Genomic DNA, 16,032 nt, shown 5'->3' with positions numbered 1-16,032 from the left:
AGTTTCTTAAAAAGTGAGAGCTTCCCTGGTGGCGCAGTGGTTGAGAGTCCGCCTGCCGATGCAGGGGAAACGGGTTCGTGCCCTGGTCCGGGAAGATCCCACATGCCGCGGAGCAGCTGGGCCCGTGAGCCATGGCTGCTGAGCCTGTATCTCCGGAGCCTGTACTCTGCAACGGGAGAGGCCCGTGTACCGCAAAAAAAAATAATAAATATATAAAAATTTTTTTAAAAAGTGAAATAAGGTTTAAAATAATAATTTTTTTAAATTAGAATTAAACAAAAGAGGAAAAAATGAAACAACACCTACCATATGACCCAGCCCTTCCACTAGAAAGCATTTACTCAAGAGGAATGAAAGTATATATCCACACAAAGACACGTACATGAATGTTCATAGCAACTTTATTTGTAATAAATAGTCCAAAACAGGAAACAGCCAAACGTGTATCAACAGGCAACTAGCTAAACAAACGGTGGTACATCCATATGATGGAATACTACTTGGCAATAAAAGGAATGACCATTAATACATGCAACAACATGGATGAATCTCAAAATAATGATGCTTAGTGAAAGATGCCAAATAAGGAGTACGTACAATATGATTCTATTTATATAAATTCTGAAAAATTCAAATTCATCTATAGTGACAGAAAACGGATCAGTGGTTACTTCGGGATGGGGAGGCAAGGAGGAACAGGAGGCCCTGATTACAAAGAGGAAGAAGCTTTGCAGGTGATGGAAATGTTTCTCTCGATTGCAATAATGGTTTCACTGGTGTGTATGTGTGAAAGTCATCAAATAGTACATTTTTAATAGATGCAGTTCATTGTGTGCCAATTATACCTCAGTAAAGCTGTTTTAAAAGAAGCAACAGAAGAAGGCAGCTAGAGGGACCTGCCCATAGCTTGTCACTGGAACATTTTCATTATCTCCACTTGATTTTATCATCTGGGAAAGGATTATGTTGCCTGTTTGATTTTGTTTTTTAAGCCATTACAGAGTTTTTTTAAGTGGTTACTTTAAAATATCTAAACTTACGTTTTCTTACTTTTTTTTTTTTGGCTGTGCGGCGTGGCATGGGGGATCTTAGTTCCCAGATCAGGGAGCGAACCAGTGCCCCCTGCAGTGGAAGCACAGAGTCCTATCCACTGAGCCACCAGGGAATTCCCTCACATAGTATTTGATACTTACAAAAGGGTGTGTGGAACCTTATGTGCATTAGGAACTGAGCTATAAATCGAATACTCATGAACCCACCACACAGCCTGAGAAGCAAGATATTACCAACACCTTTGCAAATTCCTGGGATCCTTCCTTACCCCATGCCCACTCCCCTCACAGGGGCCATCATGTGAATTTTGTGCTGTTTCTTCCCCTGATCTCCTAAGTGTTTTATCACACGTGCTTAAATCACCAAACAATAGATGGTTTAGTTTTGCTTATTTTTGCTATCATACTGTGTGTCATTTTATGCAATTTGCTGTTTTCACTCAGCATTACATCTCTATGATTCATCTGTGTCATTGCATTATGTGTACTACAATACTTCCAATCCTCCCTATACCCTGCAGATAGACTTAGGACATGGTCTACCTGGGGAAAACACAGCTCAGCAAACTCATCCAGTCCGGGGGCCCAACTCTAGGGCCTCCTCTTCACAATATCACGCTCATTCCTTCACTCAGAAAGCATGACTGAGGGCCTTCTGTGCACCAGGCAGTGACCAGGCACTGGACATACCACTGTGAGCACGGCCGATGCCCTGCTGTCTTGAAGCACACATTCTGGTTGTCACCTCTCACCTTGACCCTCACTTGACTCGGCTATGGGCCAGCTACCCGAACATCCTGGGGTGCCCTAGCCTCTTCTGCTGACCCACGGGATGGCTTACAGAGGCTGATCTGACCCATCCCAGAGGCTTCTGCCCAGGGAGGGCAGTGTGACAGTAGTTGTCACAAGGACAAAGACAGCCAGCTCTGACCCAGCAAGGCCACTTCCGGGAATTAATCCTACGGGACACTTGAATACCTACACAGTGGCAATGGCATAAGAGTATTTATTGCTGCATCATTTGTAATAGCAAACTAGTAGAAACAACTGAAATTTCCATCAATAGGGATCTAACTACAGTTAATTCACATTAGTTATGGGAAACCCATACAGTGGAATACCAGCTATAAAAGAACAAAGTGGGAGGCACTGATCATGGAAAGCTCTTAAGGACAGATTTTTTTTTTTTTTGGCCACTCACTCAGCTTGCGGGATCTTAGTATCCCGAGTAGGGATCGAACCCGGGCCCTCGGCAGTGAAAGCACGGAGTTCTAACCCCTGGACCGCCGGGGAATTCCCTCCAGGACAGATCTTAAAGGGCAAGATTAGAACAGTGTGTGGAATATATTACCGTGTATGTAAGAAACAGGGAAGACTAAAGCATACCATTACTTCTTAAATATGCATAAGTACTTCCAGAAGGTTTATAAGTAACTGGGACCTGAATAGGAGACTTCTCATTGTATTTACTTTGTATTTTTTAAAAAATTGTGTACCTATGGCCAAGGGCTACCTATTAAAAAACACACAGATAAAATAACAATTTTGGTCTTTCAGTGCATATTCCCTGGCTTCTTGGCCTTTCTTTGGCTGGTGGCCAGACTCTGCTGGCAGCAAATATTTTATCAGGGGCCCCTGCTTTTCCCAGGCACCCCTGCTTTGGCACATTACATTCTGACACCCCCCAACCCTCCTTTAGAGTGTTGGGGCAACCTGCCACAAGGTGGCACTGTCTGCTGCCTGCTGCTCTGTGGGCTGAAAGTCCTCTCCAGGTACCTGGGGTCAAGGGTCAGGGGTCTCTGTCCACGGAGCAGCCTGGTCAGTGCCTGGGGCCACAGGGGGTTCCCTGGTCTGGGGGTGTGGAGCCCGCTAAGAGGGAAATGTAGGAGAATGACAATGCAAAGCACAAGGCCAGCAACAGGTGGACGAATGTGCCCTCGAGATGCAGGCTCCAGCAAGGGCAGCTCCCCTCACTGGGGGCGGGTCCACATCTTGGTAGGGGCCCCTCTGGGAGCCCAGGGATGGGCACTGAAGAGACCCTCTGGGAATTCTTGCTAAATGGACACAGGCTGATCTTCCCAGAGTCTAGCTTGGTGAGCACACCCATGTTCAGTAATCCTGGCCTGACAGAGCAACTGATATCCAGGCAGCAGGTGGGAGGCCGGGAGGCAGCCCCAGGCCTGGGTGGGGGATACAGGTCAGGGCAGGCTGTCTCCAAAGGCTGCAGCCTCCCTGGCGCTGGGTGGAGCAGCCCTTGGCGGGCCTCTCCTGGGCCCTTCCATAGGCTACCTGGTGAGATCTCATATGGGACAGGGGTGCTCGGACGAGTCCCTTGTTTAGTGCCTCCCCCGGCCCCATCTGCATGACTCCTTGGCCACAAAAGAGACCTCACACTGCAAGGCTGAGGGCTCATCCTGAGCAAGGGAGCCCAGGAAGACACAGAGACCCTGAGATGCCATGGAGGGCCATGGCCTCCCCCTCACCTCTGCCTGGCTCCCCATGAGAGCCACCAGAACACTGGTGGCCTCCCTTCCATGTTATATCCACAGCACCTGGTGCCACAGAAAGAAAGAAAGGTGTCCTGGAGGGAGAGGTAGAGGGAGATGAGGCAGGTGGGCTCAGCTCCCCCCAAACCAGAGGGACCAGTGGAATAAAATCAAACCAGCTTTAATACCAATATAGTCTCTCTTTTAAATACCATGTTCCCCAGGACAGAGCACAGGGGCAGGCTCTTGGCAGGAAGAGTGGAAAGGAAATGTGGAACCGAATGGAATGGATAGCCCCGGGCCTGCCCCCAACCAGCCCAGGGCCCCTGCCAGGGGGCACTGGGGACTGGCTGCCCGCCGGGGAGGGGGAGGTGACAGCAGCTTCCTCTGGTCCAGTTATTGCAGAGGTGTGGGGTAGGCACCCTTACCCTCCCCAGCCCCCAAACTCTTCTCAGGATTTCTGCCCTTCAGACTAGCAGAGCCGAGGCCTGGGCTCCTCTGATCTGGGAGGGGCCCCTCTGCCTAAAAGAACGGCTGCTAAGGCCTGGAGTGGGCGGGGGATGCCCCCGGCCAGGCCGGCCCACTGGCTCAGTAACTGCTCTGATGGCCTGTGAGAATGTAGAGGTTGCTGTGAGCCCCCGGCTTGTCGGTGGGAATGCTCTCAAGGATGATGTCTCTGGAGGGGAGAGAACCGGAGGTGAGCAAGGTGGGAAGACACTTGGGCACCTCCACCTGGCCTGGAGAGCGTCTGACGGGGAGGCCGGGGCACTGTGTCCTACCTGTGGGCCCCAAGCACTCGGAAGATCCTTGTCTCGTCTGTGATCTCCTGGGTCACCTGGGAAGAAAAGGGGGACTGAGGCTGCCCCAGAGGTCCTCTCCTAAAAGGTGGGGACACCTGGGTGGGGAGCCACCAGGGTCCTGAGTGTCACTCACCTCATTAGTGTCCAGGCTGCGGCCTTGCATCCCATGGCTCCAGAAGGCCAGCACACTGTCCTGCAGACACACTAGGAGCGGCCAGGCGGCCATCAGCCCTGCACCTGCCCTGGGGACACTGGCTCCCCCAGCTACACCCTGGGCCCAGGTCTGGACCACAGAGGACCTCACGGACTGGGCCGCAGGTGACCAACATGGCTCTCAAGAGGGGCTGGGGGACCTGCCTCCTTGTCCTGCTGCCAGCCCCAGGCCCCGGGGCCACATCATGTGCTCCAGGCCAGGGATACTCCCACCCCCACCTCTGTCTGCTCACTTACCCACAGTCTCAATGGGGAAGTCAAAGGTCAGCACAGGCGCCAGTGTCACCGTGGGCTCGCCCAGCAGGTTGACGATCCTCACGCAGCCTATACAGGGGGCGGGCTGGTGGGCGGGGCGGGGCGGGGTGGCCCCCTTCTGGGGAGACAGACCCACCTGGCCTCCCTCACCACCCCCTTCTAGCCCCCAGCCCTGATACCAGGAACACTCACGGTCAAAGCAGACTAGGACTGTGTCCCTGTCCACCTGGATCACCTGCTGGGCTGAGCCCGGAAGCCCCTCTGCAGGCAGAGAAGGGAGACACAGCCTGGCTGAGCCACCAGCCCCGCTCTGGCCCCAAGAGGAAGAGCTGGGGGTGTGCATCAGCCGGCTTTCCCCACAGTGCATTGCGCAATAGCTGGGTGGGGTCATGATGCCCAGTCTCACTGCACAGCAGGGGAACTGATGCTTGGCAGCAAAGTGACCCATCACAAGTGGCAGGGCTGAGGCCCAGGGAGGCTTTGGGGGGCAGAGGCTCTGGAGCCAGGAGAGCCAGGCTTCATGACCCAGTCACTGTGTGACCTCGAATCTCTGGGCCTCAGTTTCTTCATCCGTAACCCAGGCACGACGATGCCTACCTTGCAGGGCCATTGTGGAGATCAAGAGTAAAATCCCATGAGACCCCTGGCTGGGGGTCTGGGCTACCGCAAGGACTTGGTCCAGGGCACCTTCCCCCTTCTTTACCCACTGCCACTCACTCTGCTCCCCTGAGCTGTCCCAACACCCAGTGTCCTTCCTTGCTCAGAATGGAGGCCTCTGGCACCTGCCTTCCCCAGCTTGGCTCTGTCCCTGCAGCCCCTGCAGGGTTGGTCAGGTTTTCTTAGCTGCTGAGCTGAAGAGAAGCTTGGAGCTTCGGGTCCCCAAGGTCTCCGTGGAGCCATAACCTGTGAGGAACTTCCCCCTCTCCCTTCCCTCCCCCTCCCCTCCCCCTCTCCCCCCCCTCTCTCTATATATCACACGCACATGCACACACTCACATACAGCAGCCTGGCCCTCCAGCTCACCGGGTGGGAGGAGGATGTCCGGCGTCAGGCCAGCCTCCAGCGGCAGGACATGGAACAGGACGCGGCAGCCAGGCCCCTCGGGGCCCTCAGCCCCCACGCACACCTGCGGTAGCTCCTTCCCATCCAGCACCAGCGGCTCCAGCATCCTTGCTGGGCTGGGCAAGGGGCTGGAGAAGTTCTGGGGGCAGCAGGGGCGCTCAGGTCTACATTTCTCCTCCCAGAAACCCTGCCACCCGCCCGGGGGTCCCCCCACCGGCACCGCACCTTTAGCAGCAGGAATTTCTGCAGCGGCTCATACCACTGCAGCAGAAGCAGACTGGTGGGCAGCGCGGCCAGCAGGAAGGTGCTGCCTGTGTGCGGATTCCGCACTGCGAGAGAGGGGGTGGTGGGGCCGGGGCTGTGCCCACCCGCGCCCCCCCGGCCCCGCCCACCACACCCAGCTCTTACCCACGCGACACTGCAGGCAGCCTTTGGTGTCAGGAATCTTGGTGGACAGGGCAAAGCGCCTGTGGGGTGGCAACCAGGGCAGGCGTCACGGGTGCCACCCTGGGCAAGGCCCCCTGCAGAGCCCCAAGGGGACGGTACTAACACCTTCCCCGCCTCACAGGTGGCAGAGGCTCAGAGAGGTCAAGCCCCTGGCCCGAGTATCCGAGAAGCCACGGAACTGTGAGTCGCGCAGGATGTGACGCAGTGCTTGTGGCTCCACCCGCGTACAGCCTGGAGCGTGTACGTCCAGTCGGGGGTTTGGATCACAGAGTTACCTCTCGCCGTGCGACTTGGGGCAAGGCACGGAACCTCTCCGGGCCTCAACTGCTTCCCCTGCTTCGCCTGCAGCTTCACCAGCAGTACCCTCAGGACTTGACCTCTCCGGGCCTCAACTGCTTCACCTGCAGCCTGGGGATAACCGTGGTACCCCCCTCACAGGGTCGCAGTGAGGCCTAAATGAGTTAACTCAGGGGAGGAGCGTGCAGCAGAGCCTGCCACATCAGGTGCCCTCACAAAAGGCTAACTTTTCTCATCCCGTTATTATTACTTTCCCACCTATTTTCAGTCATCGAAAATACTTGTTAGGCAAAGGCAGGGTGTAAATAAAGAAATAACTGAAAAAAACGAGGGTGTGGGAGGACGGCAAGCTAATGCGGCCTCCAGCTCCTCCGGCGGCCAGAGCACTCAGGGCCGGTCCCCACCTGACACACTGCAAGTCACAGATGAGCAAGCCGGGCCGAGAACATGACGACTCCCCAGAAAACGGCAAACGCCCTGCCCTCTCCTGCTTCAGGGCAGGCTATTCCAGGGGGGGACCAGTGGGTGCCGAGGGAGAAGCGGGGTCCCTCCTTTGGTTACTGGCTGTCCCCCAAACCCTCAGGGGACCTTCCAAACCTGCTTCTTCCCTTGGGGAACAGGGCTACACGTCAGCAGCCCTGCCACCTCCTCCCACTGACCCAGCCCTGTCTGCACCCTCTGCTGGGATGTGGGCCCCGCCAAGGAAGCCAGCACCTCTGTCTCCGCCTCTGTCCTCACTCTCCTCTCTCCCCTTGTTCCTTCCACTCTCTTTCCCAGCTGGCCTTCAGATGGGACAGAGGCGGACATTTTTTGTTTTTTTTCCCAACAATTCGAGATCTCTGCTGTGATACTGTGATTTCCCAAACACACACCCAAAGCTGCCTGTGACTTGGGCCTGTAATGGGCCTGTTTCCTGCAGGTCCTGGGCCAAAGCAGAGGTTGGCTTCGGACTGAGGTCAGGAAGCCCCAAGGCCACGGGGCTCCCGATGTGCTCCTCAGGCGAGCCCGCTGAATCATGGCCCTGGGCCCCTCATCTCCCCTCGGCCCGGCCTCCCATGCCCTCCTCACCGGCTTCCACCACCCACCGGGTCATGACGATGTCTAAGCCCACAGCCTGCCTCCCCGCTCAGAACTCAGCGCCATCCCCCACCCCCCAGCCCCCGCCAAGGGCCGAGGCCCCACTTGCACATTTCACACTCCATGTGACAACACTGAATTCTGCTCCACCCACAGCTGATGACAGCTCCATCCTTCCCATTGCCTAGGCCAAAAGCTTGGAGTCATCCTTGACTCCCCTTTCTCTTCCATCCACCAACTGTCCGGAAATCCTGTTGGTTCAGTTTTCAGAATAAAACTGGACTCCGACCGCTTTTCTACTCCTTCACGGCCTCCCTGGCCCAAGCCGCCATCATGTCCCACCTGATGGTGCCACAGCCTCCTGATGGGTCTCCGCATCCGCCCGCGTCCCCTCCAGTCTCCTCCCAGCTCAGCAGCCAGAGTGACCCGTGAAAACCTCAGTCATGCCACTCCTCTGCAGCGGCCCTCAGGCTGCTCTGAGTCAGGGGCAAAGCCCTCACTGCGGCTACAGAGCCCTCGGAGGCCAGCTCCCTCTCACTCCGTCCATCTGGACTCACTGGCCTCCTTGCTGTTCCTCATACAGGCAGGACGGCTCCAGCCCCCCAGATACCCTCAGGACTTGCTCCATCAACCCCTCCGAGTCTTTGCTCAAAAAGCACCTTCTCAGCGAGGTCTTTCCTGACCTCCCTGCCCTTCTCCACGGGGCACTTTCCCCTCTGTGTCACCACCGCATAGACTCCTTCTCATGTCCGCTGTTGTCTGTCTCAACAGGAGGGTCTTGGGAATATAAGGGTCTCCAGTTCCCAAGTGTATCTCACGCCCAGGACGCTGCCTGGCGCATACCGGGTGCTGAATGGCTGAATGAGGGACTCTACTGCCCTGTAAACGCACCACAGTCTGCTCTCTGAGGTCTCCCAGTCCCTGCCTTTCCCTCCAGCTCACTCTGATTAGTCCCCAAATCCTGTCAATCCCACTTCCTAAATATTGCTCGAGTCCATCTAGTTCTCACTGCCCTACACTGCGTTGGGTCACTACACCGGCCTCCCTTCCAGGCCCTCTCGCCAGCCTCCCCCTCCATTCCTCCTTCCCACTGTCACCAGAGAGGCCAGCAGATGTTCCTGTTTCCATCTGCCCAGACAAGCCCCTCTCTCCTTCCCCCAGCTCCAAGAGAGGGCACGGGACGCAGGCCTGGGCCCTGGCTCCTCATGCCCTTCCACAGTGACTAGCCCAGGGGTAGGCATGGACCTAAACTAGGCCAGTGAGAACTGGCCCTGGACTTTTGTGGGAATTACTTGGAAACAGAGGTTCCGGTTCCACTGGGTTGTTAGCTAGTGGAACGCTGGCCTGGACCTGCAGGCAGCCATCACTGGACAAGAAAGCCTGCGTGAGAATGAAGGTGGCAAGAGGAAAACAGAGCCAGGAGATGCAGGAAGATGCCTGAGGATGCCATTTAAGCCTGGATCCAGCTGGACATGCAGCTGAGCCTACTCCTACACGAGCCGTTGTGCTTAAGCCGGTGAGTTGAATCACCTGCAACGGGAAAAATCCTGATTGACGTACAGAGGGATCCTTCTCAGATGCTCCGGGTCCGCTACCAGTCAGACAAAGCCCAGATCCTGGGCCTGGAGCCAACGGCAGGCCTCTGCCACCGGTGCAGCTTCCTCTTGGGCTGCTCCCCGTCCTCGCTCGGGCCAAACACCTTTTAACTCCCCCGATCGCCTAGGAGAATTCACACTTGTTCCTCCCACTGCTAGAAGGCTGTTCCCTAACTCATCCGCCTGGAAGACCCCCAACGCTCTGTCAACGCCGCGAGCTCGCCTGGCCTCTCTGAGGCCTCCCCACCCCTTCCAGCTCTCCCCCTGGCGCACCTCAGTCCCAGGAGCTGACTGTCAAGAACTCATTTGATTTGTCATCCCTAAGCCCAGCCTAAGACCTGCCGCATAGTAGGTACTCAGGAAACATTTGCCCCACAGCCTACCCACCGCAGCTCCCAGAGCTTGCCAGGTACATTCACATGCCCTGTCTCCTTCCCTCCCGACAGGTCTGGGTGCAGGGGCAGGGGAGGCTACCAACTATATTGACCTATGAGGAAACCGGGCCTCAGAGAGGCCAAGTGACGTGTCTAAGATCCCAACAGTCTCAGTACCAGGAAAGGCTGCATTCCAGCCCTGGCTCTGTCCCTTTGCCTCTCCCTCCTCCCTCATCCCCGCAGGGCCAGGCTCCCCAGGGTCCCTGACCTGGGGATGATGCGCTGAGTGAGGCGATTGGTGGGGATGGAGAGGGGGACCTGTTGCTGTAGCCGCCGCTGCTCAAACAAGCCTGGGAGGTCGTGGGCCCAGATGTGCGTGGATTTCCCTGCGGGGGGATGGGACGGAGGGGAGAGGGGCTCAGAGAGTGTTGGTGGGTGGGGCGCTGGCCCTGCCCCCGCCTGCCCCAACTGTACCTGAGAGTGACAGCAGCACGTTGTTCACGCAGTAAAGCCAGGCGCAGCGGTGTGAAATCAGCTGGAGGCCACAGAGCCATAGATGGACAGGGGTCAGCACCCCAGACGCCCAAGGCCCTCGGCCCTCCCCCGCCAGCCGGGCCTCACCTTCTCCAGCGTATCCTCATGCAGTTCATGCAGGTTGAGGGTGTAGATGCCTTCCTCGGCCCCCACCACCAGGAACTGGTCTGCAGGTTTGGGTATGGAGTCAGAGGTCAGCCATGTCCCCTGGCCCAAGCTGGGGATTCCCAGGCTCCTGCTTCCTCCCTGCCCCTGGCCTACCCCGGGTGACAGGGTGAATCCAGGTGACAGCAGCGTGGATCCGCAGGGGGCAGCCATTGAAGACCTTGGAGAAGCAGGCGCCCATCTGGAGAGGAGGCAAGAGGCTGATGAGGAAGCACCAGGTGGGGGGACGGGGCGGGGGGAGCCACAGGCGGTGAGGCAGAAGGCGGTGGGGAGGCGAAGCCATGCGCAAACGCTTACGTGCACCTTGGGGGTCGGGGGGAGCCCACGGCAGGATGACCTCTGGGAGGGAAGAAAGGAGTCAGGGCCACACCCCCAGCTTCCCATCTCCCCGACCCCCCCCTACAGCACCGCCTCACCTCATGATCTTCCCGGTGCTTCACGGTGGCCCAGGCAGTGGAGAGCAGCGGGGGGCTGTCCGGGCATGGGAGAGGTGCAGGTGCGGTTCCTGCAGGCACAGACCTGCCGTGAATTCTGGTCCTGGACCGCCCCCTGCCTCCAGGGGCCTGCCTCCTCGTCCCCGGAGCCTGGGGCTCACCTGGGAGGCTGGATTGAAGGTCCTCAGCCGGAGGCTCAGTGGGGGATGGCTCCAAGAACGGGGCCCTCTTGATGGTTCCTATGGTATCATCTGGGGAGTCCAGCTCCTGGCAGGAGGGTCAGCGGACCCAGCCCAGCTGTTAGCAGGTAACCCTGTAACCTACCCCCACCCCAACTGCACGCGCTATCGCACTGCCCCCCATCCCCATCCCCCGCTCCCCTCCTCTCCGTACCTTGAGTTCCAAGGCTGGCCGGATGGTCAGGCTCCTGTCGGGGACAAATCAGAGGGAGATGAGGTGTGAGATGTGACTGGGTCCTGAGCCCAGCTGCCCCCCACCTCCTCCGGGCCCCGGCCCCTCACCTTTCCTCCAGGGCCTCCTGGACGGACTGCAGCAGGCTCCTGGGTAGAGAGGGGAAGGGATCCGAAGTCAGCCTTTCCTCCTGCCCCTCCCCCCCCCACAGCTCCCCCGCCCCCCTCACTCACGAGCTCAGCTCCTCCTTTCCCAGCAGCGTCCACTCCTCTTCCCACTGTGGGGAAACCGAGTCAGAAAGACCGAGAGGGAGGCAGAGAGACAGACAGGCAACGTGAGAGAGTGCTGGAGAGATTGTGGGAGACAGAGATGGCAGACAGACAGACAGATGGAAAGTGAGATTGGTAACAAGCAAGAGGACTGTGAGAAAGACAACAAGAGGCCGAGAAAGTGTGAAAAAGGGCCAAACAGACAAACAAGGAGAGAGAAGGAGACAGAGAGACAGTGAGAGAAAAGGGCAGGGAGGGACTGAGATCGTGTGGGTGAGAAAGATGCTGATAAGTAGAGACAGCGAGAGAGCAGAGATGGTGAGTCAGCCAACCCAGCAGTCACAGCGACTGAGGCAGAGAAGAACGTGCCGAAGGGGGCGGGGGCGTCCTCAGACGAGTGACAGGCCCACGTTTTAGAAAGGCGTGGTCACCCTGCCACCCCCAGCCGACTGTCCAAAACAACCTGCCCCAGGAGGAGCCCCCAGGCTTCCGGGTCCCTGGGCGGACAGGCCTGCTTGGACAGCTCTCCCGGGCCGAGGGCCAGGCTGCTGCTGCTTCACGGCTCCTGAGTTTGAGGTGCTCGGTCACCGGCACAGCTCCCCAGCCCAGCCCTCTGCCCCACCCTGCCACACCGCCAGCCCCTCACCGGCTCATTCAGTGGGTCTGTTTCCTTCCTTCGTGGGGCACCAAACTTCACCTGGTGAACTGGAGGGCCCAGATCCAGGGGTTAGGGGGGCCAGAGCCTCAGGACTGACCCCTTAACTCACACCAGATCCACACGCACAGCCCCCCAATCCACACAGCCCCCCACCAAATCCACACACAGCCGCCAATCCACACAGCCCCCCACCAAAGCAGACTCACACTGGATCTCCGAGGGGGTCCTCTCGGCTGGGCCATGCTGCCCCCGGGAGTGAATGGTGTCGGGAAACATGTCATAAGTCTACGAGAGAGCACAGACAGTGGGCACGTGTCCACGCTCACCTCACACCAGCAGCTCCTCGAGCTGCTCTACACACACTGACGTGTCTGTTTTCACGGAAACGCCCTGAGATGATCGCGAGATTAAACGGCACCCTCGTTTCACAGGTGAGAAAACCAGCACAGAGAGGCCAATAACTCGCCAAAGATCACAGAGAAAGCAGAAGATGGGTTAACTAGGGTCACGGTCACGCTGGGCCAAGGGCAAGAACCTATCACAGTGGGGCGACAAGGAGGCAAACCGGCTCAGGGAAGATTCCTAATGGGTGGGCTCGACCAGACTGAAGCTCCATGTGCTGGAAACACACAAGCTGAAGGGCCCTTGACTTCTGTCACCTCTGCATGCCTATGACCAGACCAGGCCAAAACCCAGTCCCCAGTGGCTCTCACTTACCTCCAGATCACAGTCTTCTGGGGAGGGGGTTCCCAGGTGGGGGTCATTGGCCTTGTCCAACAGCTGTGTGAGGAGAGCCCGAGGCAACTGCTGGGTCGTGAAGGGGTGCTGGAGGATGGAGGGGGTGCAGGTTGGTCCCTGGCCTCCGGGTCCCTGCTTCTGAGCATCTAGCCCCCTGCCCCACCCCCCTACCTCCCACCTGCAGGAGCTTCTCTGCTGTTGGCCTCTTCTTGGGGTTCTTGGTCAAGGCAAGCTTGAGAAAGTGATGGAAATACTGGGTCCTAGTGGATACAAGAGACCCCACCCGCAGGCCCAGATTAGCCCTCAGGCAGGCCATCCTGCCACCACTCCTGAGGAGTCTGCTGGGCCTGCCCAGGAAGGAGCCAGCCTGAGACCAAGGGCAGCTGGCCTGAGCAACACTGCTATTGCGACACGGCAGCGCCTCCATCATCAACCATCTGCCCTTCTTCTTTGTCCACGCTGGTCCCCAGCCCAGAGGCAGAGCCCAGGCCTCTCCCGCGGATCGTCTGTGGAGGCCCAGAGAGGGCAGGGCCCTCGAGGCTGCACCCTGGGGGGTGGCAGAAGGCTCCTCTGCCCCCATGGGGCTGGGCTGAAAAGGGGGCCCCAGCAAGGGATGTGGGCCCTCACCAGCGAGTCTTGTCTCTCAGCTTTGGCGGCTGGAAGCTGCTCTTTGACATCAGCATCAAGGCCCTGTGGAGACCACAGGTCAGGGGTCGAGGGTCACAGGGCTCTTGGGGTCAGGCAAGGGGCAAGTATTCAGCTGACCTCATGGGGTGCAGGTGGAAGAGAGGGGGCTGCAGCTCGCCCAGCTCGATGGCGGTGATGCCCAGGGCCCAGATGTCACACAGCTCATTGTAGCCACCTTTGCGCTCCACGGCGGCCACCTCCGGGGCCATCCTAGAGGCGGGGTCACAGATGAGATGGCCGGGTGCCCCGCTGTGGCCCCCACCCCCTCAGCCAGAGGTGCAGCCTCACCAGTATGGAGTCCCAATGAAAGACCTCCTCTTCGCCACAGACGCCGTCAGCTCGCCTGACACCCCAAAGTCAGCTACAGGGAGAAAGAGCTGCTCTCACCCGACCTCTGGCTGCCACTCCCCACCCCCTTTCAGGGCTCAGGCTCAGGATGCACCTGGCAGGGCTCAGAAAACAGGCAGCCCAGGTTCAGCCACAACTGCCATAGGCACAAGGCAAAGCCAGGTCCCCTCCTGGGAGGGGTCAACCACCTTCTCTCCACGACCAAGTGCCCGGTCCCATGTTAGACTCCATACGAACCCAACCACATCCAACTTCTAGCAGGAAGGGAGAACTGTTCCACTTTCTAAATGGGGAAACTGAGGCTCAAGTGGTAAATGACTTGCTCAAGGACAAGCTGCACTTGAAAGTAGGCTCTAAGACTCCAGGAGCTCCCATAGAACCCTCACCCTGATTGTGTCCCCAGGGTACTGACCCAGCTTGACATCTCCCTGGAGGGTGAGGAGAAGGTTGGCTCCCTGTGGGAATGGAGGAGAGAGAATCCCGTCTGGTGCCCCCGAGAGCCTCCTCCTCCCTCCCACAATGCCCTTGGCCAGACCCCTACCTTGATGTCTCTGTGGATCTTCCCCTGAGAATGCAAGTGGTGCAGCCCCTGGGGACGAAGAGGAGCCCCTGAGAGCAGCTACCCAGTATATCCCACCTCTCCTGAACCCCCTCTCAGGACTGGGGCCCCCCACCCAAGCTGCTTCCTCCTCCCCTCTCCCCAAACAGGAAATGACTGAGCCAAAAGGGAAATGGGCTGCTTCCGGCAACACGGCTGGGGCCCCTTCCCCGCAGGACCCACAGCCCCTCAGGCACCTTTGCCTGAGCACTCCACCCACCCCACCCCGCAACACACACACTGGCCAGCTGGGCTCCCTGCCCTGCTCCAGGGGACTGGGGGTGTGAGTAGCCCTATGGGCCCAGCTACCTTCAGTGCCTCTCGGCAGACATAGGCAATCTGCCGTTCCTCCAGGGGCCCGGTGGCTGAAATGGGAGGGGTTAAGGGCTGGCAGGGGGGTCTGGGGGAATATGCTGACCCTCCCAGGATCCACCCTGTGTGGGGTAAGCAGCAGGCATTGCTGGTGAAAGGGGAGTTGGCCACATCCCCTCCCGACATAGGCTGGGATATACAGCCCAGAAAAGGACAGCATTTCTCTCAAGGTCACACAGCTAGTGAGAAGTGGAGAGGGGCCCAAATCCAGGGCCCTAGCTCTCCCCTCCGGCCCTGCGTTGCGGTGGGGATGGGAAGAAGGCTGTGACCCTCTGTGGCCTGGAGTCCTGGCCCTCACCGTGGTAAATCTCCTGCAGGGACCCCCCTCCGCAGAACTCCATGCAGATCCACAAGCGGTCATTCCTGGGGTGACACAGAGCTGGGGTGGGCACATGGTAGGGCCATATGGGGGCTGCCTGGGGGTAAGCAAGGGGATAAAGCAGCCTCACCTGAGGTAGCTGCCAATATAGGCCACCACATTGGGGTGGCGGCACTCACGCAGGATGGTGATTTCCTGCTGAAGGGAGCTGATGTCGTCCCCTAGGAAACACAGGGCATCATGAAGGGGGCCGCCTTAACTCAATGCCCCCATCTGCAAAATGGGCACAGAGTGCCTCCTCTCTCCAGGGCAGACAGGTGCCAGCGGACAGTACCTCCCGGGGCCTGCTTCTCAGGGGGTCTCGGAAATGTCAACTCTCACACCGCGCCCGCTCTGCGGCCCTCTGCCCTCCCTCCAGCGCTGAGGCCCTGGCTCCGGGCCCTCACCTGGGTCTAGCTTGACTATCTTGACCGCAGCCAGTTCGGACGTGACCGTGTCGCGGGCCTGCAGGGGCGGAGGGGGTGAAGCGAGATGAGGAGGGGCGGGGCTGGGGGCCGGATCCCGCAGCAGGGCACGGAGCGCGTACCCTCCTCTCCTCTCTCCCGTCCGTCCCGCCGCCCGGCGCACCTTGTAGACGTCGCCATAGGTCCCGGCCCCCACGCGCTGCAGCAGCTCGAAGCGGTCCCGCGGATCCTGCAGCGACACATCCTGCAGCAGCGCCATGGCCCGGCGCCGGGCGGGCGCGAGCTGCGGAGCCGCGGAGCCGGCGCGGGGCGGCGCGGGGCGGGGCGGGGTGGGACCGCCGAGGCGGGCGCCGGTGGCTCAGAGGCCGCGGGGGCGG

The 16,032-nt window shown here is 58.7% G+C and overlaps 1 protein-coding gene across 1 annotated transcript; it reads right to left on the bottom strand.

Annotated features, from left to right (window-relative positions):
- Positions 1–3,703: 3,703 nt before the first annotated feature.
- MAP4K2 (mitogen-activated protein kinase kinase kinase kinase 2) lies at positions 3,704–15,943 on the bottom strand. Its single transcript, XM_060158761.1, has 32 exons — positions 15,819–15,943; positions 15,638–15,695; positions 15,322–15,412; positions 15,171–15,235; positions 14,810–14,865; positions 14,444–14,491; positions 14,315–14,357; positions 13,843–13,915; positions 13,633–13,764; positions 13,495–13,557; positions 13,046–13,127; positions 12,847–12,954; positions 12,336–12,414; positions 12,118–12,176; positions 11,436–11,479; positions 11,313–11,351; positions 11,185–11,218; positions 10,953–11,058; positions 10,774–10,862; positions 10,655–10,696; positions 10,454–10,538; positions 10,280–10,359; positions 10,133–10,193; positions 9,927–10,044; positions 6,277–6,335; positions 6,094–6,197; positions 5,830–6,007; positions 4,999–5,067; positions 4,789–4,875; positions 4,472–4,542; positions 4,318–4,373; positions 3,704–4,214 (listed from the first exon to the last, which is right to left on the bottom strand). Exons 1-32 carry the CDS (start codon positions 15,912–15,914, stop codon positions 4,127–4,129), a joined length of 2,463 nt encoding a protein of 820 aa, XP_060014744.1. The 5' UTR covers positions 15,915–15,943; the 3' UTR covers positions 3,704–4,126.
- Positions 15,944–16,032: the final 89 nt, after the last annotated feature.

The sequence above is a fragment of the Lagenorhynchus albirostris genome, chromosome 9 (assembly GCF_949774975.1).
Source record: "Lagenorhynchus albirostris chromosome 9, mLagAlb1.1, whole genome shotgun sequence".
NCBI classification, from domain to species: Eukaryota; Metazoa; Chordata; class Mammalia; order Artiodactyla; family Delphinidae; genus Lagenorhynchus; species Lagenorhynchus albirostris.
The sequence above is the reverse complement of the archived record's forward strand: the minus strand, read 5'-3'. Positions and strand labels throughout refer to the sequence as shown.